This window comes from Salmo salar, chromosome ssa06 (genome assembly GCF_905237065.1).
Source record: "Salmo salar chromosome ssa06, Ssal_v3.1, whole genome shotgun sequence".
NCBI classification, from domain to species: Eukaryota; Metazoa; Chordata; class Actinopteri; order Salmoniformes; family Salmonidae; genus Salmo; species Salmo salar.
Genome location: NC_059447.1, coordinates 63465767 through 63493139, shown reverse-complemented (window position 1 = coordinate 63493139; position 27373 = coordinate 63465767). Strand labels below are relative to the sequence as shown.

The window sequence follows — 27373 nt, the reverse complement described above, 5'->3', positions numbered from 1 at the left end:
CATTTCTGCTGTGAATCTAATTAAGAAAAGGTTCTGCTTTGGGAAATGTCACATTTCTAAACTGACCAACATGTCGGTGTAATGATTACGTTCCACATGTATTTCCGTCATACCTTTTGGACACATGACAGACAGACAGACAGACAGACAGACAGACAGACAGACAGACAGACAGACAGACAGACAGACAGACAGACAGACAGACAGACAGACAGACAGACAGACAGACAGACAGACAGACAGACAGACACAGAAGGCAATGTTTCTCTTTCTGGTCTATTTCACCCCATCCAATACCTGCATTAAGAATGAGACCATCTGCAACCATGAGGCTCGAGCCCCAACAAGGCTTTAATGAAGATGTTTCATGCTGGTGAAAGGGAAGGGTTTTGCCAATAAACACCTTTCAGACCGCAGCTATCCAAATTTGAAGCTCCCATAAGATTTCGGTGAGTAAAGACCTAATCCTTAGTGAATTGTGAGTCTTATCAGCGTATAAGAGACCTGCAAAATATCATTTATCTATTTGAGATGTCAATCTTCACCTTCCAAGAGGATCCATTTAAATTGTATAGCGGTGTAAGATTACAGAACGGATGTTACAAAAGTTTTATGAGGTTATTTTAGAAAAAAGACAAATCCTATAGATGTCTGTCGAAAAGCCAAGAACCAGTCAGATGCAAATCCCTCTTCTGCTTAATAATCTGTCTCAGTAATTGCCCTTTAAACATTGAAAGCATCTTAATTGAAAATAACTGAAATGTGAGCGAGTAGAGCATTTTTAATGGGACTTTTCATATTACAATAACTACATAGAACAGTGACAGGACAGAATTCATAATTGCATTGCTTCAACTCATTAATCACATGATTATGCTTTAAGAGAGGATACGGTGTGGAATATGAATGTTCCTATCATGACACTGTCTGGCTGCCCATGGGGGAGCAGGGCACAGATAACAGTAAAACAGTCAGCCTGTCAAATGTTCTCCAGGGATCCAGTGGAATATATCAACTGTTGATATGAATGAATGGAACACAACGACATGATCTTGGTCATTTAACAAGATCTAATGTCACAAGTTTACTTTCCTTCCGATCATGAGAACTCAATACTAGTGAATATGCTGGAAACCAAATGCTGCATGTCTTTCTTTCCTATATGACTATACACTCTTAGACAAAAAAGGTGCTGTCAAGAACCTAAGGGTTATTCAGCTGTCCCCATAGGAGAACCCTTTGAGGAAACCTTTTTTTGTTCCAGGTAGGACCCTTTCCACAGAGGGTTCGACATGGAACCCAAAGTGGTTCTATGTGGAACCAAAAAGGGTACTCCAACGGGGACAGCCGTAGAACCCTTTTGGAACCCTTTTCTAAGAGTGTACTTTTCTATTATTTAATAACATATCACATCAAATGCCAAAGGTAATTTATATGCCGGTAGAGATTTGTGATGTAGACTCTTAGCAACCCATATTCAGAAACCATCTTATGTATTAAATGGGATTAATGTATATTGCCCTTGGAAAGCCTTTCTGCAAGGGATAGCATTTCCCCTCTGCGTATGTCATTAATCTCCGTCCCTATTTCCAATCCATAATTAACTAAGACACATTGTGAATGTGCCAAATCAGTCTGTCACAAAGGATGCGAGGCACAATCAGGGCATTATAAGGGCGTAATTCCAAAAGGCAAAATTATTTGCATGGTATCATAAATCCTGCACTGAGGTAATGGCTAACTCGGCGATTAATCAAATGCTACATTAAGAAAGATGTTTTCAACCTTTTTCCCAGGTTTGTGGTCTCATTTCTTCATAATTGCGCACACATGCATCATGACACAGCTAAGAGGTGTGTGATTGTTTTAAGGGACCTTCTGTTTTTTGGGCTCTGTACTCTCTTGCGTTTTGGAAATGAATTCGGTGCCACTCTGCCAACAGAAGTCAGTGAGTGTATTCTACTATGTGGTATTCTTCATATTCTCCGGACTTGAGCGACTGTCTTTTGACATTTGGTGTTCCTGAGAAGAAGACCTTTGGAATTCAAACCTACTCTTTTGCTACATTGTACTGTAGTTGACATAGCTGATTTAATGCAGAAGTAAATCTGTCTATTAGCGATTTTGAAAGATGTTGTCTTTTCATCTGAACCACAGGTTGACTTTGCCTTCATCGTCTGGCACAGTTTCCCAGACAGGATCGTGGGCTACCCAGCACGCAGCCATTACTGGGACAGCAGCAAATCAAGATGGGGCTACACCTCCAAGTGGACTAACCAGTACTCCATGGTGCTCACAGGGGCTGCGTTCTATCACAGGTACAGTAACATGGTGCTCACAGGGGCTGGGTTCTATCACAGGGGCAGATGACATTTTATTTTCCTTGTCAATCTACACACAATACCCCAAAATGACAAAGCAAAAACAGGTTTTTAGATTTTTTTGCAAATGTATTACAAATTAAAAACTGAAATATCACATTTACTTTGTTGAAGCACCTTTGGCAGCGATTACATCCTCAAGTCTTCTTGGGTATGACGCTACAAGCTTGGCACACCTGTATTTGGGGAGTTTTCTTCCCATTCTTCTCTGCTGATCATCTCATGCTCTGTCAGGTTGGATGGGGAGCGTTGCTGCACAGCTATATTCAGGTCTCTTCAGAGATGTTCGATCAGGTTCAAGTCCGGGCTCTGGCTAGGCTACTCAAGGACATTCAGAGAGTTGTCCCGAAGCCACTCCTGTGTTGTCTCTGCTCTGTGCTTAGGATCATTGTCCTGTTGGAAGTTGAACTTTCGCCCCAGTCTGAGGTCCTGTGCTCTCTGGAGCAGGTTTTCATCAAGGATCTCTCTGGACTTTGCTCTGTTCCTCTTTTCCTCGATTCTGATTTGTCTCCCAGTCCCTGCCGCTGAAAAACATCCCCACAGCATGATGCTGCCACCACCATGCTTCACCGTAGGAATGGTGCAAGGTTTTCTCCAAACGTGATGCTTTGCATTCAAGCCAAAGAGTTCAAACTTGGTTTCAAGACCAGAAAATCTTGTTTCTCGTAGTCTGAAAGTCTTTAGGTGCCTTTTGGCAAACTCCCAGCGGGCTGTCATGTTCCTTTTACTGAGGAGTGGCTTCCTCCTGGCCACTACCAAAAAGGCCTGATTGGTGGAGTGCTGCAGGTTCTCCCATCTCCACAGAGGAACTCTGGAGGTCTGTCAGTGACCATCGGGTTCTTGGTCACCTCCATGACCAAGGCCCTTCTCCCCCGAATCCTCAGTTTGGCCCGGGGGCCAGTTCTAAGAAGAGTCGTTGTGGTTCCAAACTTCTTCCATTTATGAATGATAGAGGCCACTGTCTTCTTGGACATTATAAAGACAGGTGTGTGCCTTTCCAAATCATGTCCAATTAAGTTGTAGAAACATCTCAATGATGATCAATGGAAACAGAATGCACCTGCGCTCAGTTTCGAGTCTCGGGGGCAAAGGATCTGAATTAAAAAAAAAACTTTTCGCTTTGTCATTATGGGGTAATGTGTGTAGATTGCTGAGGATTTTGTTTTATTTGATACATTTTCGAATAAGGCTGTAACACAACAAAATGTTACTTTCTGAAGGCACTGTACATTCAGAACCCCTGCACATCTGTGAGGGGTGTAGGGGCCATGATAATAGCTCAAGGAGGGGAATGCGGTAACACATACCAATTACTTTGAGCACATACAGGCAGGCAGGCACGCATGGTGGTTATAAAAATCCCTAATACATATCGAGACCTGTTAACATTCTCCCACTGTATAGCAGAAACTCTCCTGCACTTGTAACTTACTCTTACCACGGAGGGGTGTGATCAGGTTTTTATTGTTCTGTACCAGCATCACATGTTGCCACAGACACACACTGGTTCATAAACTCAGCAAATAAAGAAACGTCCTCTCACTGTCAACTGCGTTTATTTTCAGCAAACTTAACGTGTAAATATTTGTATGAACATAAGATTCAACAACTGAGACATAAACTGAACAAGTTCCACAGACATGTGACTAACAGAAATGGAATAATGTGTCACAGAACAAAGGTGGGTCAAAAAGTAACAGTCAGTATCTGGTGTGGCCACCAGCTGCATTAAGTACTGCAGTGCATCTTTTCCTCATGGACTGCACCAGATTTGCCAGTTCTTGCTATGAGATGTTACCCCACTCTTCCACCAAGGCACCTGCAAGTTCCCAGACATTTCTGGGGGGAATGGCCCTAGCCCTCACCCTCCGATCCAACAGGTCCCAGGCGTGCTCAATGGGATTGAGATCCGGGCTCTTCGCTGGCCATGGCAGAACACTGACATTCCTGTCTTGCATGAAATCACACACAGAACGAGCAGTATGGCTGGTGGCATTGTCATGCTGGAGGGTCATGTCAGGATGAGCCTGCAGGAAGGTTACCAAATGAGGGAGGAGGATGTCTTCCCTGTAATGCACAGCGTTGAGATTGCCTGCAATGACAACAAGCTCAGTCCGATGTTGCTGTGACACACTGCCCCAGACCATGACGGACCCTCCACCTCCAAATCGATCCCGCTCCAGTGTACAGGCCTCGGTGTAATGCTCATTCCTTCTACGATAAACGCAAATCCAACCATCACCCCTGGTGAGACAAAACTGCAACTTGTCAGTGAAGAGCACTTTTTGCCAGTCCTGTCTGGTCCAGCGATGGTGGGTTTGTGCCCATAGGTGACGTTGTTGCCGGAGATGTCTGATGACCTGCCTTACAACAGCCTACAAGCCCTCAGTCCAGCCTCTCTCAGCCTATTGCGGACAGTCTGAGCACTGATGGAGGGATTGTGCGTTCCTGGTGTAACTCGAGCAGTTGTTGTTGCCATCCTGTACCTGTCCCGCAGGTGTGATGTTCGGATGTACCGATCCTGTGCAGGTGTTGTTACACGTGGTCTGCCACTGCGAGGACGATCAGCTGTCCGTCCTGTCTCCCTGTAGCGCCGTCTTAGGCGTCTCACAGTACGGACATTGCAATTTATTGCCCTGGCCACATCTGCAGTCCTCATTCCTCCTTGCAGCATGCCTAAGGCATGTTCACGCAGATGAGCAGGGACACTGGGCATCTTTCTTTTGGTGTTTTTCATTGTCAGTAGAAAGGCCTCTTTAGTGTCCTAAGTTTTCATAACTGTGACCTTAATTGCCTACCGTCTGTAATCTGTTAGTGTCTTAATGACCGTTCCACAGGTGCATGTTCATTCATTGTTTGTGGTTCATTGAACAAAGTGTTTAAACCCTTTGCAATGAAGAAGTTATTATCTATTACCCTTTGCAATGAAGAAGTTATCTGTGAAGTTATTTGGATTTTTACGAATTATCTTTGAAAGACCGGGTCCTGAAAAAGAGACTGCTGGAGTAGTCTACTTCTTTCAGTACAGTAAGTGCCATTTACAAAACTAACCCGAATTCCTCACACCACTGACAGTTTTTGTATATAAGCAGCATAATAGAAAAGGAAATAACGTCAGTTTTTTTCTTTCCTTTCTCCATAAAATATTTGATTGTAAATGCAATGCCTCAACACAATGAATACAAACTATTAAGCCATGCAGCAAATTGAATTGAGAAGTATTTTCCTCTCATGAGAGATTTGAAGTCATGTCTTATCGGGCAGTTGCAGATAAACTACTCTCATAGAACATGTCATTGTTGTAATCTATTGTGTGGTTTCAAAATGCCTCTATTATTCAGCTCTCAAGGCTCTCAAGGGTCTGTCTACTGAGGCATTGTGATAATAGTCAAGTGGCAAGTGTTTCTACCATATTGTCACCAGTAGCAAGTGTTAAAAACAATCCTATCAGATGAGCGCAATTAACAAATTTGTGTCATTAATTAGATGGCTATTCTGATGAAAAATATAAACGCAAAATGCAACAATTTCAAAGATTTGACTGAGTTACAGTTCATAAAAGTAAATCAGTCAGACAATCCCGCGGGTCGTGGTCTGTGGTTGTGAGGCCGGTTGGACATACTGCCAAATTTTCTAAAACGACGTTGGAGGTGATTTATGGTAGAAAAATAGACGTTCAATTCTCTGGCCATAGCTCTGGGGGACATTCCTGCAGTCAGCATGCCAATTGCACTCTCCCTGAAAACGTGAGACATCTGTGGCATTGTGTTGTTTACAAAACTGTACATTTTAGGCTGGCCATTTATTGTCCCCAGCACAAGGTGTACCTGTGTAATGATCATGCTGTTTAATCAGCTTCTTAATATGCCACACCTGTCAGGTAGATGGATTATCTTGGCAAAGGAGAAATGCTCACTAACAGGGATGTAAACACATTTGTGCACAAAAGTAGAGAGAAATAAGCTTTTTGTGCATGTGGAACATTTCTTGGATCTTTTTATTTCAGCTCGTGAAACATGGGACGAACATGTTTACATGTTGCATTTATATTTTTGCTCAGTGTACATTTCCCATCCAAAGATATTAACATGAACAAAGATATCAGGCAGAGTGTGATATTCAGATCTGGAAAATGACAACGTTGACAAGATAACTTACAACACCACATAGATCAATAGCTTCGCAGAGAGAAAGCCACAGAGTTTGTCTCCATGGAAAGTCCTTGTGCTCATCTTCCCTGCGCGGATGAGACCGACATATGGTGCTGACGGCAGACCTTGGCTGTGACGCCTCACCTTCACGAGGCTGACAGTAATAGCTGAGCTGATGCTGTAGAGGCCAAGAGCCCAGCGGAGCTACCAAAAAGGAGGAGGAGAGATAAGGCATGAGTCAGACTGCCTCTGGATCTAAATAGAGTGCCACACACTGACTGACTGACTGACTGACTGACGCCCATCCCTTAGCACAGACGTACAGGAAATGATGCGCCTGCCTTTGTCAGCCATACAGCCAGGGCCCTCAACATAATAAACAGACGGGAAATGAGACATGGTACAATCAGGGCTGCCAGAAAGAGAGGGGCGAAGTGTCTCACTGAGAAATTAAAACATCCGTCTCTGGGTGTCGTCAGGCGGGTGGATGAGGCCGCAAGGGAGGGTGGCTCTTCTCTGGGCTGGCTCCCCTCATTCTGCCGGATGGCTCCACCAGACAGATTACCATCCATATTCTGTGACTCTCAGTGAATAGAAAACAACAAGGGACATTATCCAGAGAAATGGTGAACCTTCGGGAAATGGCACTGAGAATGGAATTAAGGAGATTTGATTTCCTGTGTAGTCACTGCTGTTTCCATTTGCAATATTGCACTATGCAGTATATCAATGTGGTGTCCTTTTATGAATGTATCCATCCCTCTTTCTCTCTGTGTTTCTAGGTATTATCACTACTTGTACACTCACTACTTGCCAGCCAGCCTTCTCACCATGGTGGACCAGATGGCCAACTGTGAGGATATCCTGATGAACTTCCTGGTGTCTGCTGTCACTAAGCTCCCACCAATCAAAGTCACCCAGAAGAAGCAGTACAAGGAGACAATGATGCAGCAGGTACAGTAGGTCTTTGTGGTAACAGTGTGTGCTTGCATGCGTTTGTGCGTACGTGTGTGTGCCTGAGCATGCGCGTTTGACCTGACAATCCTAGCTCGTTGAAGATGCCATCCGTGAAACCCTGTGTTTACCCAGCATACATCATTAACCAACGGCCAATTTCAATAGATATCAGGTATCCAGTGCTTGGGTCAGGGCACAATCTCAAGCATTGGCGGTCGGTGCAATTTAAGATTCAGGAGTAAGATTTCCGATATCGTACCATGAGCATGGAATATTTCGATTACATCAGATTGGAAGACTGTCATTCATATTCCATTTATCCAGCTCAATGTAACATCGATAGGTTTAGGCTACGACATGATGCTAGAATTTGCCCTATGCACATCATGAGGTAGCCACAACCGAGCCTACAATTGAAAGTTTAAGGCGTAGGTGCACACAGGTCATGAGACAAATTTGAGTAATCAAGGTGTCAGACACTGACACATTTAATACCGCCTTGCACGCTCTTGCCTGCATGTAGTTGATCTGAGGTGTAATCATTAGTCCAAAAAGTTGTTTTGCAACTAAAACAAGACTTTCTATTGGACAAATTCAGATAGGTCCATCCCCATTTCTTTCCGTTTAAGAAATGTTTTGCAACATAACCAGGTGGAATGAATACAACCGTGATCACCCGCACACAGTTCATTTTCATAGCAGCCACCTACAGTATCATCACTTTGCTAGTTTTACAATTCCTTTTCCCATCTACACGCTTTCCTCCTCTCACCTTTTCCACCTTGGACTTCAGTGCACAACTGAACAGCTGTCTCTGACCAGCCGAAAAAACCTCTCCATCGAAACCTTCATACCATAACCGCAAACCGCTACATAGCCTACGTCGTTGTCACCATATTAACATTCTAGTCAATCAACTAGAACTAACGCGTTAGTAAACCCACAATCCAATCCATGTGTACATTCATGCAGTACAGTGTACAGCAAGCAGTTTAGCAGTTACTCTGGAAAACATTATTTTTTTTACCTTGACTTAAGAGTTGCGGTGTTGGATAACCTTAGCCGGTTAGCTAACATAAATGGCATTCCTCTCTGTTTGAGTCAGGTTGAGTAGAACAAATTAGCTGCATTAGCTAAGTAAGTGAAAGGTAAACTAAGAAGAATGATCCTTTGATTGGATGGACAACTTGTCAGTACATACTGCAAAAGCTCTGATAGGTTGGAGAACGTCCTCTGGAAGTATTCATAATTACTGTGTTTCTCCTGGGTTTTGTATTGTCAATGTACCCAGAGGACTGAAAATAGCTGTCCTGTGGCTACACCATGGTGCTACCCTGGAGGGTGCTGTTGAGGCTACTGTAGACCTCCATTGCAAAACTGTGTGCTTTAATCAGTTATTTGGTGACATTAATATATTATTTTTATGTTTCACTACTTTTATTTTTATGAAATTCACTGAGTAGGATGGTTCTCCCATTTTTCCTCTGAGGAGCCTCCACTGATCTCAATGTGCCTGCTAGTCTGAAAGGAGCCTGAAATTGCAGCCAGAGGAGCAGCCAGACACTGGCCTGTGATCCGTGCTGTGAGGTGGGATATGAGAGAGGAGGGACTGCAGTATTCCAGACCGGTTCACTCAGGAGCCTCCAGAGAGAGGTGGAGGCGGCTGCAGCGCACCAACAGTCTCCCTGTGTGATTCCCCGTCCGGTTGGTGTGCACGGGCTGAGCCGGGGCCGGCCCACGTCAGGCCTGATTGATGGCCCAGCTCGGGGCAGCCCGATGACTCGCCTCTATCGGCTCTGTGATTAATGTCTTAATTGTGTAGGCAGCAGCGTACCAGTGGTGGATTTTCTCCCATCTCTCTCAACACATAGTATCTTCAGACCCTTTCCAGGCATATTTTTCCACTGCAGTCATCGGTGCTGTAACATTTGATGCCCTGCTTCAAGATCACACAGGAAAGTTAATCAGAAACACGGGGACGTTTGCTGGAGACTTATGGAGATTTTGGCCGGCACTTTATCAGTTGAATGGGAGTTAAAAGGCAACAAAATATAACCTTTCTTACATGTAGTTTTATTTGTGTGTATGTATACAGTAAATATGAGCTGTTCTCCTAATGCCCTGGGTTCCACTCCATTCAGCAACCTTTTTATGTATTTCCAGGACGTCTTTGGAGGGGAAACAGTTTACATCAGACGACACAGCTCTAATGTACCATCCTCCACACAGTACATGCTTCTACTTTTAAACTGATGCAGAGTCAGTTCGTACCGTGACCTGTGTGGGGTTGGTGTGCTGAACTGACGTACCTCCTCTGTCTGTGTGTCTGTCCACAGGGTTCTAAGACGTCCCGGTGGGCCGACCCGGACCACTTTGCCCAGAGACAGACGTGTATGAACTCGTTCAGCAGCTGGTTTGGGTTCATGCCCCTGCTGCACTCCCAGATGAGACTGGACCCTGTGCTGTTCAAGGACCAGGTCTCCATTCTGAGGAAGAAGTACAGGGACATCGAGAGGCTGTGAACCCAACACACACAAACTCATACACACAGAAGAAACTTGAGTGGTGTGGGTTTGGGCCAAATCTCCTTCCCAGCTGCAAGTGAAAAGAACTGCCTTTTTTGACCAGCCTGTTCAGTCAGTCAGACTGTCCGAACCATATGTGAAATCTCTACAGAGTAATTTATTATGAAATATGCAACACCAGGACTGTTACCCAGAGGTAATGATCTTGGCTATTGAAGATGATTCATCTTCCATGTCAGTGAGTTGGACTGTGTCGATGTTGTCGTCGTTGTTGTCAAAAAAAATAATATTGTGACTTTTCACACGCTTCAACATCAGACAGATTGTCGTTGTCAATTCCTTCTCTGACAGAGGAACCAGGAAGTCAGGTCACAAAAGCCTGCAATGTGCACTCCTGTTTGGTTTCAGATATTTTCTGTGGCAGTGTGATCTTAAACAAAAATGAACACAGTGCATTGTGTTTGTCCTCCATGAGATCTATAAAGTTTTTCTCTAACATTGTATATGTTGCTTTCCATTATTCATTTCTGGGGCTTATTGGGCTTTCAATTTGGAATTGTTCGATTTTTTTTTTTTTTTGGTTGCTTCGTTCTCCTATGAGCTTTAAATTGCCAAAAAAGCTAATCTGATAAAATATGCTGAAATGTATACAGCCTATTGTATTTATTTTCTCTGTTTCAGCGATGATGGCGGTATACAACCTGTTTAGAAGGAATAACTCCCATGTTCTTCCGCCTTGGTGAAATGTTAAATATGCAAAAGTTGAACAAACAACTCTTCCCATCAAAGACCACCTCAGGACACCATCCTGATTCTCTACATCTGTTTGCTGTTCTCCTCCAGGTTGTCAGTCTAAATGCTGGAGACATGCCACTCACTGTGACCCTGCCTAGCTATAAACAGAGTGTGGGTTTCTGCATCCGCTGCTGGATTTACTAGGTAGACATTGGATACTAGGTAGATGGTGCTTAGCCACGGAGGTAGGCGTGGGGATGCTACTGACAGGCGTCTTTGATTTCTGTTCGAGGTTTGAAGCATCTTTCGCCATGTCCCTCCAGAGAACCAACCCAACCTACCAACCCAACCAACCAACCCAACCTACCAACCAACCCAACCCAACCTACCAACCCAACCTACCAACCCAACCTACCAACCAACCCAACCCAACCTACCAACCCAACCTACCAACCCAACCAACCCAACCAACCCAACCTACCAACCCAACCTACCAACCCAACCTACCAACCCAACCTACCAACCCAACCTACCAACCTACCAACCCAACCCAACCTACCAACCCAACCTACCAACCTACCAACCCAACCAACCCAACCTACCAACCCAACCTACCAACCCAACCTACCAACCTACCAACCCAACCCAACCTACCAACCCAACCTACCAACCCAACCTACCAACCTACCAACCCAACCAACCCAACCTACCAACCCAACCTACCAACCCAACCTACCAACCTACCAACCCAACCTACCAACCCAACCAACCCAACCTACCAACCCAACCTACCAACCCAACCTACCAACCTACCAACCCAACCTACCAACCCAACCAACCCAACCTACCAACCCAACCTACCAACCCAACTTAGTAAAACAGTAATGAAGTAAACTTGATTTTGAATAACACTGACATGAGCTTACCTTTGCAACCAGGGATTTCTTTCTGAAGGTAATGGGTTTTACACTTTGGTCTCGACACCATGCTCTGCCCAGCACATAAACAACCAATGATTTAATGAGGAGCCTAATGGCAGGCAGGCAAGAGTGTTTTTGTTTCAGTTTGGCCAAGGGGATATCTCTCGCTTGCCTTCTCACGATGATGCATGATAATGTCGACGCTCCCCCAGAACTTATTCAATACAGCTTCTGAGGGACCTGTCTCCTACGAGTGCCTCTCTCTCAAGTGGGACCCAGACAAGGCTATTTTACACCGAGTCGAGTCCATTCTGAATACGAATGGATAGATTTAGAATAGATGTATTGATCTCTCTCACCCCACATAAGGGAGGGAAAGAACATTTGATAGTATTTTTGAAGGCGTCTGCTCTGTTCAGAGGTAACACAGGAGAGATGAAGAACGAGAGGAGAGAAGAGGTGGTGGTGTAGGAAGGATACTGATACATACTACCAGTCATTCTGCCTGTAGTGCCTGGGGGAATAGGAATGAGGACACAGAATGAGACTGCCATTGATCCACATTGATCCAAATGGAGAGCCAGCCTTTATTTGGTTTTTTTAGAGGAAGAGCAGGGCTAATGTCTGTGTTCATGAATCTATTTCTGTGTCTATGAAAATGTCAATGTTCTGTCGTCGAGGGGCTATTCTGAGTGTATTGGTTATAATGGCCTGAATTAGCTCTGACACATTTAGCACGTTCGACTATCATGCAGCTTGCTTTTTATTAGATTCCCTTTTCTCATTCATTACTGTGCCAGTCGAGATGGTTTAGTATATGTGACGACATACAAGAACAGCATTTACAATTCCAAACTCTTATTTGATATCTCTGAAATGAACTTGTCCGCCCTGCAAAGTAGTTGATTCACAATGAATACAAATGTGACTGCATACTTCTAATTTAGGCGTTAGTGCAGGCTTGGTGTCATACACACTCAGTGCTATACATTCATATTCTACTGCCTTAATATTGAAATAGTAGTAGGTTTGCACTTATTCTTGTTTTAGCGCTTTCTGCCAGTCGAACACCATGTGGGTCGTTCCACCAATTCGGTGCCTTTTGAGAAGTGTAACTTGGTCAATTATTTTTAGGTTTCACATTCTATCAAACAGAGCACATGTTCAACTTAATAAAAAAAAACACAAAAAATAAGTTAAGTTAATTGCCTATTAAGTTTCAAATATAGTAACAGAGTTGACTGTACCAGGGTTGATTTCTTCTTTAATCAGCCACAAATCCCCTTGTGACGGAGGAATGGAAGCTTGTTGTGTACAACAGGGAGTGGCAATTGTTTAAAAGGGAATACTTTCACCGTATTAAAATGAGAGCTCAGTTCACGTAACAGGGTTGACCTCAAAATGAGGGACAGATGTAAATGAATCACATGGAATACATAATAATCTTCAGAAATGACTGTCAAAGCAACAAAATTACTAGGCCTTTACAATGATGGTAAAACTTGAAGAAATGTTGGCGTTAAAAGTTAGTTCATTTTCCTAGAAGTGACACAGGGTTGACATTAGCAAACCTTTTTTCATATTCAAATTTGATTGAATAAACTGTCTATAAAAATGTTATATTGGTGCACAATTACTAAAATAGAAAAATGCACTTATTTTCGTGGAACGACCCATGTTTACAATTTGTTTGTGTTACTTTGTTGAGTAAAAGTAGCGTGACATTTCCTGTCAGGTGTCTGCTATCTTCAGAGGCCTAGCTACCCTTCGCTGGTCTCCCCAAAGTTGATGTATAGCTGTTATCTCCAGCTTGGCTGGGTGTGAGGTCAGGGAGCTTCAAATACCACCAGGCTTGGAGCCGAGGAGTTGTCAGGAGAGGAGAAAAAAAGCCAATGACTGTAGACATCAAGCCATCCCATCTCAGGGCGGTATGGCAGCAAAGCCCTTTGTGACATATCTGCACAGCGCATGCCACACCGGAGCACCCAGACATAAAAAATAAAGACCCAATTCTCCACACATCAAATGAGAGGACAAGCAGACAGCAGCTGACATTCCCTCGCCTCATAACGGGCAGTCTAAGCCCTAGATGTGTTTCGGCACATAGGTGTGCATGCAGTGACGTCTCCTTTATGGGCCCTGAGAAACCCTCTCCAGAGCCCCATTACCGTCGCAGATGGGGTTTTATCAAGGTCTGTGCCTGGAGACTCATTGTGTGAACCAAAAGCTTTTCTCTCTGTGATGGTCCAAGCTCACGTTGAGGATGGCTCAGCCGTGGACCATTTCTCCAGAGAGTGTTGCATCATCATGGCCATTGTTATATGTCTGTGCGTGTCTCCCTGGGGCTCAGCCATAGAGTAAAGTAAACTAATTGAATAGGTGTAAATGGAAAATAACTGGAAGTGCTCTGTCTTTCTCTGTCTCTCTGTCTTTCTCTCTTTCTCTCTCGGTCTCTATTTCTCATTCCTTTTCTCTCTCCCTCTCTTTTTTCTCTGTTTATATCGCACTCATTTCTCTTTTTCTCTCTCTGTTTCACACTCTGTCTCTCTCTCTCTCTCACACACACACACGTACATCCATAGACAGTCCAGGAGGTGAGAGAGGAAAGGCCGTGGCATCGTTATGGAGTACGGTATGTGAGTCTGTGTTCCTGCAGCACTGGTGTCAGACAGACACGGGTCAGTCATGACTCTGGACACCTATTACAGCTACACTGTGGAGAGGAGAGAATGCTGATGGTTAATCCATCTGTCTATAAATATTTCTATCTACAGTGAGCTCCAAAGGTATTGTTTTGTATCTGTACTCAAGCACTTTGGATTTGAAATTATACCATGATTATGGGGTTAAAGTGCAGACTGACAGCTTTGTTTTGAGGGTATTTTCCTCCATATCGGGTAAACCGTTTAGAAATTACAGCACCCTTTGTGCATAGTCCCCCCATTTTATGGGACCAAAAGTATTGGTACAAATTCACTTATGTTTATTAAAGTAGCCAAACGTTTCGTATTTGGTCCCATATTCCTAGCATGATATGACTACATCAAGTTTGTGACTCTACAAACATGTTGGATGCATTTGCAGTTAGTTTTTTGGTTTTGTTTCTAAACACTTCTACATTAATGTGGACTCTACCATGATTGGACGCTACCTCTCACCATTACAATAACAGATTAGCACGTCTTAGAGGAATATCAATCAACCAATCAAATGTATTTATAGAGCCCTTCTTACATCAGCTGATGTCACAAAAGTGCTGTACAGAAACACAGCCTAAAACCCCAAACAGCAAGCAATGCAGGTGTGGAATACATATCATACCCCCAACTTTCCTACTCATCATTATTCCGGATTCATTCAGGATTATCCGTAACCATGGTAGCGTCCACATTAATTTAGGAGTATAAAATATTCTATTCTTATTCACAAATTAAAGTGAATTCAAAATGACACTACATTGAAACACATCCAAAACAAACTGCAAATGCATCCAACTAGTTTGTAGAATCACAAGCTTGATGTCATTGTGTGCTGGATGAATGGATGAAAATACCCTCATTAAAGCTGATAGTGCTCACTTTAACCTCATAGTCATTGTATCATATCAAATCCAAAGCGCTGGAGTACAGAGCCAAAACAACAACAAATTGGTCACTGTTACAGTACTTTTGGTGCTCATTGTATCTTTATGTCAATATGGTTAGCTGGCGGCCTGTTTGTCTAGCTGCACCAAACTGTTCATCTTTACTTCTATGCAGTGCTGTAAAGTACTTAAGTAAAAATACTTCAAAGTACTACTTAAGTCATTTTTGGGGGTATCTGTACTTTTCTTCACCATTTATATTTTTTTAAACTTACTTTTACTTCACTACATTCCTAAAGAAAATTATGTCCTTTTTTACCCAATACATTTTCCCTGACACCCAAAAGTACTGATTTACATGTTGAATGGCAAGCAGGACAGGACCATTGTCTAATTCACACACTTATCAAGAGATCGTCCCTGGTCATCCCTATTGCCTCTGATCTGGTGGACTCACTAAGCACATGCTTCGTTTGTAAATTATGTCTGAGTGTTGGAGCGTTCCCCTGGCTTATCCGTAAGTAAAAAATGAATAAAAAAATGGTGCCGTCTGATTTGCTTAATATAAGGAATTTTTTATGATTTATACTTTTACTTTTGATACTTAAGTATATTTAAAACCAAATACTTTTAGACTTTAACTCAAGTACAGTTTTACTGCGTGACCCACTTTTACTTGAGTCATTTTCTATGAAGGTATCTTTACTTTTACCCAAATATGAAAATTGGCTACTTTTTACATCACTGCTTGCATGTTGATTATAATTTCAAAAAGTGTAAATATTCATCCTTTTTGAAATGGTGCTCTGGTTGTGAACCAACACGGCAAATAACTGCATAAATAATATTTAGAAAAACTGCTGAGATTCATGGAACTTGAATTATAATTCCATTTTGATAAAACTGTTTGTTTTCTGAAACGTCAACAGTTTCCATGGCGTCAAATTGATCATTTTCTGTCCCTCACTGGAGACTGAGGGGCTCACCAAATTGCTGTGGTGACAGGGGGGAAGGACCATGGAAATCCACACAGCCCAAATTGAGTTATGATTGCAAGTAGAGCACAAATACTTCTTCTTCCTCCCCAGATATTAGTTATGGTAAGTTTGGAGCTGATTCTGTAGCAGGGGAGATGCGATATGGCTCCTCTGCTGTAATTGTGTTATAAAAAGCCATTATACCTCTATTTCTTCTTATTGGAGTCCCACAATATTACTCATCATGGCCTGTCTCTTTACATTTGTCAGATTGGGACTGCAGGGATGGCTGTTCTGTAATGGACATCAGGGATGGGGAGGCCAACAGCCTAATTCTACTCTCTGCTATAGCCCTGTTGTAGGCTGCAGCAGACCGGCTCCGTCCGTAGCCCAGAGAAACACCATCATCCACCGAAGCCAAGACGGACACTCCTCACATTGATTGTGACTGAGACTGAAAATAATTTTTACTTTAAGCACTTTTTCCTCATCAGTGGGTGGGTGGAGAGCATCATCACTTTGAGGATTTGATAGCACCATGTCTCTTGAGAGAGATCCTAGACGCAATCACTTTACCAGGAGGGTATTATGACTGAGAGAGTGCTGATGTGGTGATAGTCCAGGCTTTGACAGGCGATGCTGTGTCTGAAGTCTATTCCTCTGATATTTCAGTCTAGGGTGCAGTGTTTTGTCAGCTATTCTTCCTGGTGATATGTGGATGCCCTCCTCCGATGCACCTTATACTCTGTCGGAGCTTGATATGAGTGAATTGGGTGTAGCCAAGGTCTGACATGCCAAAATGGTGATTCATAGGACAGAATTACTTCTCCAGAGAGAAGTTGCCATTTGCCATCTCCAGGTCCCTCAATCGCTTAATAAAGCCCTCCTCTGGCTGGCTGTTCCCTGGGACACTGAATCAAACCTGCCTGCTGGGGCTCACAACTTTCAGTGAAAATCATGTACACAGCAATTCAATCTACACTGAACAAAAATATAAACGCAATGTAAAGTGTTGGTCCCATGTTTAATGAGTTGAAATAACAGATCCCACACAATTTTTCCACATGCACAAAAAGCTTATTTCTCAACTTTTGTGGACAAATTTGTAAACTTCCCTGTTAGTGAGCATTTCTCCTTTGCCAAGATAATCCATCCACCTGACAGGTGTGGCATATCAAGAAGCTGATTAAGCAGCATGATCATTACACAGGTGCACCTTGTGCTGGGGGACAATAAAAGGCCACTCTAAAATGTGCGGTTTTGTCACACAACACAATGCCACAAGTTTTGAGGGAGTGTGCAATTGGCATTTACATGTTGCGTTTATCATTTTGTTCATTATACATTAATTGTCAAAAAGGAAAAACCCTGGAAACTTGAAAAAAAAGGTTGATTCTGGTCTCATGTATTTCATTAACATGGGCATCAATACAGTACCATGAAGCTATACTAGAATTATGTTTTAAATTAAAATATATACTCCTGTAAAAAAACAATTGAATTCTCTATCCTGATTTTCTGTGATTAAAGTGTAATATGTAGGATTCAGTCTCAACAAGATGGGTACAACAAACAAAGCACACAGATGAATACATTTCCATTGTCCCCTCTGGCCTGCTACTGCCACAGACTACTCAGTAGCAGTCCTTGCTCACTGGGTGAGCTAAGCTATTCTGCTAAGGTCAGGACTGCCAGTATCCTACCTCCTCCTTGCTTCGTCTCACTGAAATGAAAACAAGTATTCATTACTGAGCAACTGACCATGGGCTTTGTGGCAGCCTTCCTGCTATTCCCCCCAGATCTAACTTGGAGAAAATTAGATCTGGAAAGGAAATAGAATTCTCATATACAAAAAATAAACAAACAACCTGAAACGTGTGTGTGTGTGTGTGTGTGTGCGCGAGTGCGTGTGTGCGAGTGCGTGTGTGTGTGCGGTGCGTTGCGTGCAGGACCAAGAAGGAGGAGGTGGGAGTCGTGAAATTATCTACACGTTGCAATTTCTTTGCCTCTCAGTGAGGTGTGATTGTGGTAAATGAAAAAAAGACGACAGAATTACCTCTCCACTCTGATACTAATGGTCCTAAGCACACCGCATGTGAGACTGGTGTTTCCAATCAGTGCTTTCAATGGTAATGTGACATTTATTTTGTTAGAGCACACAGATACCATTGAGGAACGTATTCAGACGAACAGTCCACGACATTGTGAAATTTCCATTAAGAGCATGAAAAAACAACATTCTCAATCTATTTTGAATTCCCATTGTCAACTTTGAAATGCTCAGGGCATCTTTGTCATTTTAGCATGTGGTTCAAAAGTAACCTATAGTTGAATGTTTAAAAAAACTATACACTATTGTTCAAAAGTTTGGGGTCACTTAGAAATGTCCTTGTTTTTGAAAGAAAAACACATTTTTTGGTCTTAAAATAACACCAAATTGATCAGAAATACAGCGTAGACATTGTTAATGTTGTAAATGACTATTGTAGCTGGAAATGGCAGATTTTTTATGGAGTATCTACATAGGCGTACAGAGGCTCATTATCAGCAACCATCACTCCTGTGTTCCAATGGCACATTGTGTTAGCTAATCCAAGTTTATCATTTTAAAAGGCTAATTGATCATTAGAAAACCCTTTTGCAATTATGTTAGCACAGCTTAAAACTGTTGTACTGATTTAAAGAAGCAATAAAACTGGCATTTAGACTAGTTGAGTATCTGGAGCATCAGCATTTGTGGGTTCGATTACAGGCTCAAAATGGCCAGAAACAAAGGACTTTCTTCTTTAACTCGTCAGTCTATTCTTGTTCTGAGAAATTAATTCTATTCCATGCAAGAAATTGCCAAGAAACTGGGGCACCGGGGCCTCCCACTCCTCTTTCTATTCTGGTTAGAGCCAGTTTGTGCTGTTCTGTGAAGGGAGTAGTACACAGCGTTGTATGAGATCTTCAGTTTCTTGGCAATTTCTCGCATACATATATATAAATATCTTAAGGCTATAAATGCAATGTAAAAACTATTGGTCGCTAAATCTGTAGAAATGAATGACCATGTAAAAAATTGTTGGTCACTAAATCTGGCTAGAAGGACAATGTAAAAATGGTTGGCAGGTATGCCCTCAGTTGTCTGAGCGGCCGGCTGTGAATACCCTCACCTGCTATATACTTATAACTGATTGGTTGGTTCTGCCCACTATAGTGCTGTCCAGTTAGAACATGATGTTGAGGTCCATCACAAACACACACAACTGTTTCCATTTGAAGATGTTTGTATGACTGTGGTAATCCGAATTACTTGCAATCTTATTGTTGTGGTTATTTCGATGCAACATTCAGACATTCGTGTTACTGTCGACAATGAAAAAAGTTCTCAGAAACATGCCTTCTCCCTCAGACGATGATAACGCTGACCTGACTGGGCGGATTCAGTGTCCAGATGCTCATTTCCAAGCGATCTGATTGGTTGGAATGGCAGGGCTATGATGGGTGAGGGATAACTAAGGTGGTGGGCTGAGCAGCCAAACTAATGGGACTTATAGGAAACTGAAGGGACTGTGAGGGGAAGTTAGGTAGAGAGTAGAGGAGCAGGACAGCCTTTTCTTACGTGCAGTGTAGACAACTTTCAACTGTCAAAGACATCAAAAGCATTCCAAGGTCAAAAGTATTAATTACATATAAAATAGACAAGTCATGGCTTCACATCATGAAAAGAAATGCAGTGATTTCTTGCAAATGTAATGGGAAAAGACAGCCATTCCAGCATTAGCATGTATGCCCTATGTCTGCCTTTCATGCTGTGGGATGAGAGGCCTCTGTTGCTCTACCTGAACCTATGAATTGGAATTGAGTCACAGACACTGAGTGCATACTTTTATCGCTCTGCAGAAATCGAAGTGCTGGAGAATATTCCAGACTCACTCCAGGGACCACTGTTTTTTTCCTAAATTCCAGCAAAATCTCTGCTCCCATCTCTCACCCCATACTATCTTGCCAATTTTCTGCATCTGTAGATCTGTAGATCTGTTTCATGCGTTTGCTGCCTCACTGCAGGGGCCCTAGCTGGCTGCCACCAGTCCTGTGCCTTGTGTCGGAGACGCGTGCGTGAGATGCCCTCGGACATTTTCTGCTCGGCGGCGCCCGATGTCCTCCGAGTGGTCCTGTAATTAGCTCTCCTGTGTTTACCCCCACTTTCTGCTGAGGGAGAGAGAGTGTGCAGGGCCATATTAAAAAATGTTCCAGGCAAAAGGTCAACAGAGGAGCTCTCTGGACCGCAAATTAAACAGGAGGGCCGTCCTGTGATCTGAATGAGTGATGAGGGAGGGAGGGAGGCTGTTGAATTAAAACTTCATATCTTGAAGATTCCAACTAGGTTTATATCAGGCTGTTTGGTGTTATGATGTTCCTATCATTCTGTTCTATATGCTGTACAGCTCTGGCATCATGTTCCTCAGTCGTACATCTCTTAGCAAACATCATCCAGTCCAATAACATTAGAGAGGGCATGGTCTTCCCTCCATGTGACTGGACTCAAAGTAAAGTGAGATGAAAATGGGGGTGACAAGAACCATTTACAATATGAACAAAGAAAGGTATTTAAAACTGCGTAGTATGTATATTCATTTATTGACTATAGCAGGACTGTTGCATTTGTATTTAGTATAATATGTTACATTACATTATGAATGGAATAGCGGTCGTATAATATCATACGAATTAGAGGATGTTATCATACGTCTTGCAGCAAGTATGGTACTATACGTCTTTCTCTGAAACCAGGTTGCTTGTGTTCTATCAACAAAGGAGAATCGTGGGAATGGTTAGCAAAAATGCTACAGTTGTCCCCGAAGCGACTTGAACATAGATGGTTGTGGATTACGCCGACCCATCTTCCCCGACCAACCACACAACTTTAGTTTCTGTCTAAAGTAACTAGACCATTAGTAGGTATCATATGTCTTGGAAATGCTTAGAAATAAACACAGCAAAAAAAGAAACGTCCCTTTTTCATGACCCTGTCTTTCATAGATAATTCATAAAAATCCAAATAACTTCACAGATCTTCATTGTAAAGGGTTTAAACACTGTTTCCCATGCTTGTTCAATGAACCATAAACAATTAATGAACATGCACCTGTGGAGCGGTCGTTAAGACACTAATAGCTTACAGACGGTAGGCAATTAAGGTCACAGTTATGGAAACTTAGGACACTAGAGGACTTTCTACTGACTCTGATAACACCAAAAGAAAGATGCCCAGGGTCCCTTCTCATCTGCGTGAGAGAGGCTTGACTGATGGGCACAAACCCACCGTCGCTGGACCAGACAGGATTGGAAAAAAGTGCTCTTTACTGACGAGTCGCGGTTTTGTCTCACCAGGGGAGATGGTCGGATTCACGTTTATCGTCAAAGGAATGAGCGTTACTCCGAGGCCTGTACTCTGGAGCGGGATCAATTTGGAGGTGGAGGGTCCGTCATGATCTGGGGCGGTGTGTCACAGCATCATCAGACTAAGCTTGTTGTCATTGCAGGCAATCTCAACGCTGTGCGTTACAGGGAAGACATCCTCCTCCCTCATGTGGTACCCATCCTGCAGGCTCATCCTGACATGACCCTCCAGCATGACAATGCCACCAGCCATACTGCTTGTTCTGTGTGTGATTTCCTGCAAGACAGGAATGTCAGTGTTCTGCCATGGCCAGAGAAGAGCCCGGATCTCAATCCCATTGAGCACGTCTGGGACCTATTGGGTGAGGGCTAGGGCCATTCCCCCCAGAAATGTCTGGGAACTTGCAGGTGCCTTGGTGGAAGAGTGGGGTAACATCTCATAGCAAGAACTGGAAAATCTGGTGCAGTCCATGAGGAGGAGATGCACTGCAGTACTTAATGCAGCTGGTGGCCACACCAGATACTGACTGTTACTTTTGATTTTGACCCCCCCTTTGTTCAGGGACACATTATTCCATTTCTGTTAGTCACATTTCTGTGGAACTTGTTCAGTTTATGTCTGTTGTTGAATCTTGATATGTTCATACAAATATTTACACATGTTAAGTTTGCTGAAAATAAACACAGTTGACAGTGAGAGGACGTTTCTTTTTTTTCACGTAAAGTATGTTTTGTATGGCTCTGAGGCCAAGCTAACATTTGATGTTCAGGATGAGGTATGCATTTTGAATCAAGATGTTAGCATGGGTTTCAATGAATATAGGTTCTTGTGACTCTAGTAATATTCTTCTTGATGTAAATAGTGTACATGCTATTGTTCTTTGTTTATTCAAGAAAAATCCATTGAGATCATGGTCTCATTCCCAAGGGTGCCCTGATCACAACAATACAACAACCAAAACAATGTCAAACAAAACAGCAATCAATACAAAACACAACATTTATGAAAAACACATTTTTCCAGCAGTGAGGTGGATTTGCCTAATTCGGTGGAGACCCGAGGAACCTCGAGTTAACCAACCCAAAGTTAGGTGATTCGGAAGATTATGTAGTAGAGCTTTGTAAACAAAAAGGGAATAGTGAAGTGATCTATGGGACTTTAATGAGGACCAGCCAACATTTTGATACAGGATGCAGTGAGGAATATTAAAACTGTCCCCTGTGATAAAGCAAAGGGCGCTATGGTAGACGGCACCCTAAGGTTTAAGAGTAGTGGCTGCTGCATTCCGGTAAATTGTGTCACCATAGTCAAGAACTGGCAGGAAAGGGGACTGTACAATCTGCTTCCTGCTATTATTTTAAAAGAAGCCCACTTTAAATCTTAGCTTTTTAACTAGCTTATCGGTACGTTTTTTATTGGCGGGAACGATGATGTAAAGTATAACTCTGTTTTATACCAAACTCCTAGTGATATCCAATTATCTTATTGATATCCTAGGAGTAATACCCCACTGGGCACTAATGGCAGTTCAACGTCTAGTTTTGATTTACATCAGATTTACAACTATTCAACGTGAAACTAACAATCAGTTTTCCACATTGATTCAACATCATCACATAGATATCGGGGGTTGAAATGGCGTGGAAACAACGTGATTCAACCAGTTTTTGCCCAGTAGGATAATGCTTCAGGGACCGAAAATCACAAACCCTTTCTCTCTCTCTGTTCTCCTTCTGGAGAAAATGAGGTGAGGTGAGAAAGAAAAGGACTGTGGCAAAATTGAAACACACATGTTTTTTTTCTCAAATTAATTTCCTGCAGTGGAGGTTGCTGAGGGGAGGGCGGCTCATAATAATGGCTGGAACGGAGTTAGTGGAATGGCATCAAACACATGGAAACCATGTTTATGTATCTGAAACCATTCCATTTATTCCGCTGCAGCTATTACCACTCGCCCGTCCTCCCCAATTAAGGTGCCACCAACCTCCTGTGATTTCCTGTTATGGGTCTGCACACAGTTTATTTGTCTCGTTGTTGACAGATGGCAGAAGGAGCTATTATTACCAGCTAGATACTGCCATTTTATCAGGTTTATGAGAAAATATTGTAAGATATAGTCTTTATGTCAGGGGAGAGTGTCTGTTAAATTGCTGAGTTGTGTGTGTAACAGGGAGATACCCTTACTGACTGTTAAACAAGCGCAGGTCTCCACACAAGCCCAGAAGTATTCGTTTCATCGTAGGTTCTGTCTGATGTCCTGCCATGTTTGAGTCATACTTGAATGATGAATGAGGAGATTACAATTAGACAGACCTCTGTTTTTACTGTATGAGAACTTTTTCCCACAAGTGGCAGCCAGTGGCGTGTATTCATGGATGCCAAGGGAAGCCAGACTTCCCAAAAAATGGACCAAAAATTATTGAAAAAAACGACATAATTTATCTTTCGTCTCTCTGTGTTTTATAATTTTCCTTCAATTCGCAATAGGCTGAATGTATTTCACAGGAGAAAGCATCCGAGCGAGTGAAACAGCAGGCCTCTGTTTCTCTACGTGTTGGCCATCTATCTGATGCTGTCTGGTCCAAATGAGTATTACATTGTTGCCGCCCGTAGCATTGAAGGTAAGGGAAGCCAGCAAGCATTTGGCCTCCCTTGATTAAAAAAAAGTATAAAAATATGCCAAACAGTGTTGAGCTGAAGTGAGTGACCTCAACTTTGAATGGTCCTGGCGCACCAACAAAAAAAGTGTCAAGGGAAGCCAGCTTGGATTTTGCCGTCACTCCTGTCAAATCCCATTGAGAACATACATCATTGACAGAAAAAATTGAATTGTTGCATATCGTTGTGTTGTTGTCCTCTGGTGGCTAGCTACTCAGCTTGCTAAAATTCTCCCTTTCCTAAATTAGCCATGGATGGAGATGGGGATTTAGACTTGCGGTTTTACTTAATTCTCCATACTAGCCAATGATTATAACAGCAATTCTGATCCAACCATTAATTCATACATTGTTGTGCCCCTGGCCTGAGAGTATGGAAGTTCAATATGTAGCTAGATGTAGAAGGCTATTGTTAACTAGCTAACGTTGACCATGAATGGAAGTTAGGCTAGCAAGCAACCATTTTAGCCAGATAGCCTAGGACAACAAAAAATAAAAGTGTGTACTGTATGACAGTGATAGACTTTCGTCAACATGAAAGAGAGTATAGCATTGCCGTTTCTCTACAAGTAGGGTGAGTCATGTTTTTCTACTTGCTCGGACGCGTGCACACACACACATAGAAATCAGAACCATGGACAGCCACATATTTAGCTTACGTTGATTGGACTAAATAGTTTGTTATCTTTTAGTTGTCACTGTATTAGATTAAGCAGAGGTGATTTAATGATGTTGAAGTTGAAATGTTGCTGGAATAGTGGAGGCAGCTCCTGTTTTCTTTGCGACTTGTGGTTACTCTCTGTGGTTCTAAATGTCACGACTTCCGCCGAAGTCGGTCCCTCTCCTTGTTCGGGCGGCGTTCGGCGGTCGATGTCACCGGCCTTCTAGCCATCGCCGATCCACCTTTCATTTTCCATTTGTTTTGTCTTGTCTTCCCACACACCTGTTTCAATTCCATCATTACATGTTGTGTATTTAACCCTCTGTTCCCCACATGTCCTTGTCCGGAATTGTTTATTGTAAGTGCTTGTGCACGTTATGTCTGGTGTGCGTCGGGTTTTGTAACCATTTATTGATTGTTCTGTTTTCCGGTGGTTTTTATTATTAAACTGCGCCGTTGGAAACACAGTTTTGCTCTCCTGCGCCTGACTTCTCTGCCGCCAGTACGCACCCCTTACAGAATTCCGGATCAAAGAGATGGAGTCAGCAGGAGCAGGTACCCCGGGTACAGGGGTGGAGCAGCGCGTCCAGGAGCACGCAGCAATGCTCCACCATCTTGGCACCGCCATAGACCGCATTGTCCAGACAATGGACCGCTGGGAGAGACAGGGAGTTCTCCCAGTGCCTCCACCAGCACAACTGGGGTCACTACGCGCCCCTCCTTCTCCTGGTCCCAGTGGGATTCGTCTCTCCCTTCCCCAGGAATACGATGGGACGGCTGCGAACTGCCAGGGGTTCCTGTTACAGCTGGACTTATACCTGGCAACCGTCCACCCGGCTCCTTTGGGCCGTGAGAGGGTGTCCGCCCTCATCTCGTGCCTCACCAGGAAAGGCCTGGAGTGGGCCAACGCCGTGTGGAGAGAGGGAGAAGCGGCGTTGGACCAGTTTGAGGAGTTGAACGCCTCTTCCATCTTAGGCAGGGGACGAGGAGCGCCCAGGAGTTCGCCCTGGAGTTTCGGAACCAGGCTGCCAGCGCGGGATGGAACGACAGGGCGCTGATCGACCATTATCGCTGCAGTCTGCGCGAGGACGTCCGTCGGGAGTTGACCTGCAGAGACACCACCCTCACCTTCGACCAGCTGGTGGACAACCTGCTGTCTACCCACGGACGTTCAGATCGGGGTCTGGTGGTTACATCCCCCCGCACCCCCTCTCCGATACCCATGGAGCTGGGAGGGGCGGTGCGCAGGGAGACCGGAGGGGGTTTCAGCTCGTGCACCATCTGTGGCCGCAGAGGTCACACTGCCGGTCGGTGCCGGATTGGTTCCTCTGGATATCGAGGCAGCAGGCAGGGCGCTCTGGCGTCACCCCAGGTGAGCCGGCACCATTCTCACCCAGAGCCCTCTGTTGCACATATGTTTGTGTATGTCACTATTCCTGAGTTTTCCCCGCATAAGGCGCTCGTCAATTCAGGCGTGGCTGGGAATTTTATAGATAGATCGTTCGCCCATAGGTTAGGGATCCCCATTGTTCCCATGGCTATGCCCTTCCCCGTTCACGTCTTAGATAGTCGACCATTAGGGTCAGGGTTGATTAGGGAGGCCACCGCTCCTCTGGGCATGGTGACGCAGGGGGGTCACGAGGAGAGAATTAGTCTCTTCCTTACTGACTCTCCTGCATTTCCCGTGGTGCTAGGCCTACCCTGGTTAGCTTGTCATGACCCCACTGTTTCTTGTCCACAGAGGGCTCTCACGGGTTGGTCGCAAGAGTGCTCGGGGAGGTCTTTAGGGGTTTCCGTTGGTGCTACTACGGTGGAAAGTCCAGACCAGGTCTCCACCATGCGCATTCCCCCGGAATATGCCGATTTGGCTCATGCCTTCTCCAAAAAGAAGGAGACTCAATTACCACCTCATCGACGGGGCGATTGTGCGATAAATCTCTTGGTAGATGCTGCACTTCCCAGGAGTCACGTGTATCCCCTCTCACAGTTGGAGACGGAGGCTATGGAAACATATGTCTCCGAAACCCTGCGTCAGGGGTACATTCGGTCCTCCACTTCACCCGCCTCCTCGAGTTTTCTTTTTTGTGAAGAAGGAGGGAGGTATGCGCCCGAGTACTGACTATCGGGGTATTAACCAGATCACTATGAGGTATAGTTACCCTCTACCGCTCATAGCCACAGCGATTGAGTCAATGCGCTTCTTCACCAAACTACATCTTAGGAGCGCTTACAACCTGGAGCGTATCCGGGAGGGAGACGAGTGGAAGACGGCTTTCAGTACCACCTCAGGGCACTATGAGTACCTCGTCATGCCGTACGGGTTGGGGTTGATGAATACTCCATCAGTCTTCCAAGCCTTTGTAGATGAGATTTTCAGGGACCTGAACGGGCAGGGTATAGTGGTGTATATCGAAGACATTCTGATATACTCCGCTACACG

The 27373-nt window shown here is 43.8% G+C and overlaps 1 protein-coding gene across 2 annotated transcripts in view; it reads left to right on the top strand.

Annotated features, from left to right (window-relative positions):
- The window catches only part of LOC106607809 (exostosin-1), a 250799-nt gene extending 240137 nt beyond the window's left edge, over positions 1-10662 (top strand). For both annotated transcript variants that reach the window (XM_014205176.2, XM_014205174.2), the window contains 3 exons: positions 2158-2318; positions 7315-7486; positions 9826-10662. In XM_014205176.2, coding sequence (XP_014060651.1) covers positions 2158-2318; positions 7315-7486; positions 9826-10011 — 519 coding nt within the window. In that variant the 3' untranslated portion in view covers positions 10012-10662. The remainder of the gene's footprint in view (positions 1-2157; positions 2319-7314; positions 7487-9825) is intronic.
- Positions 10663-27373: the final 16711 nt, after the last annotated feature.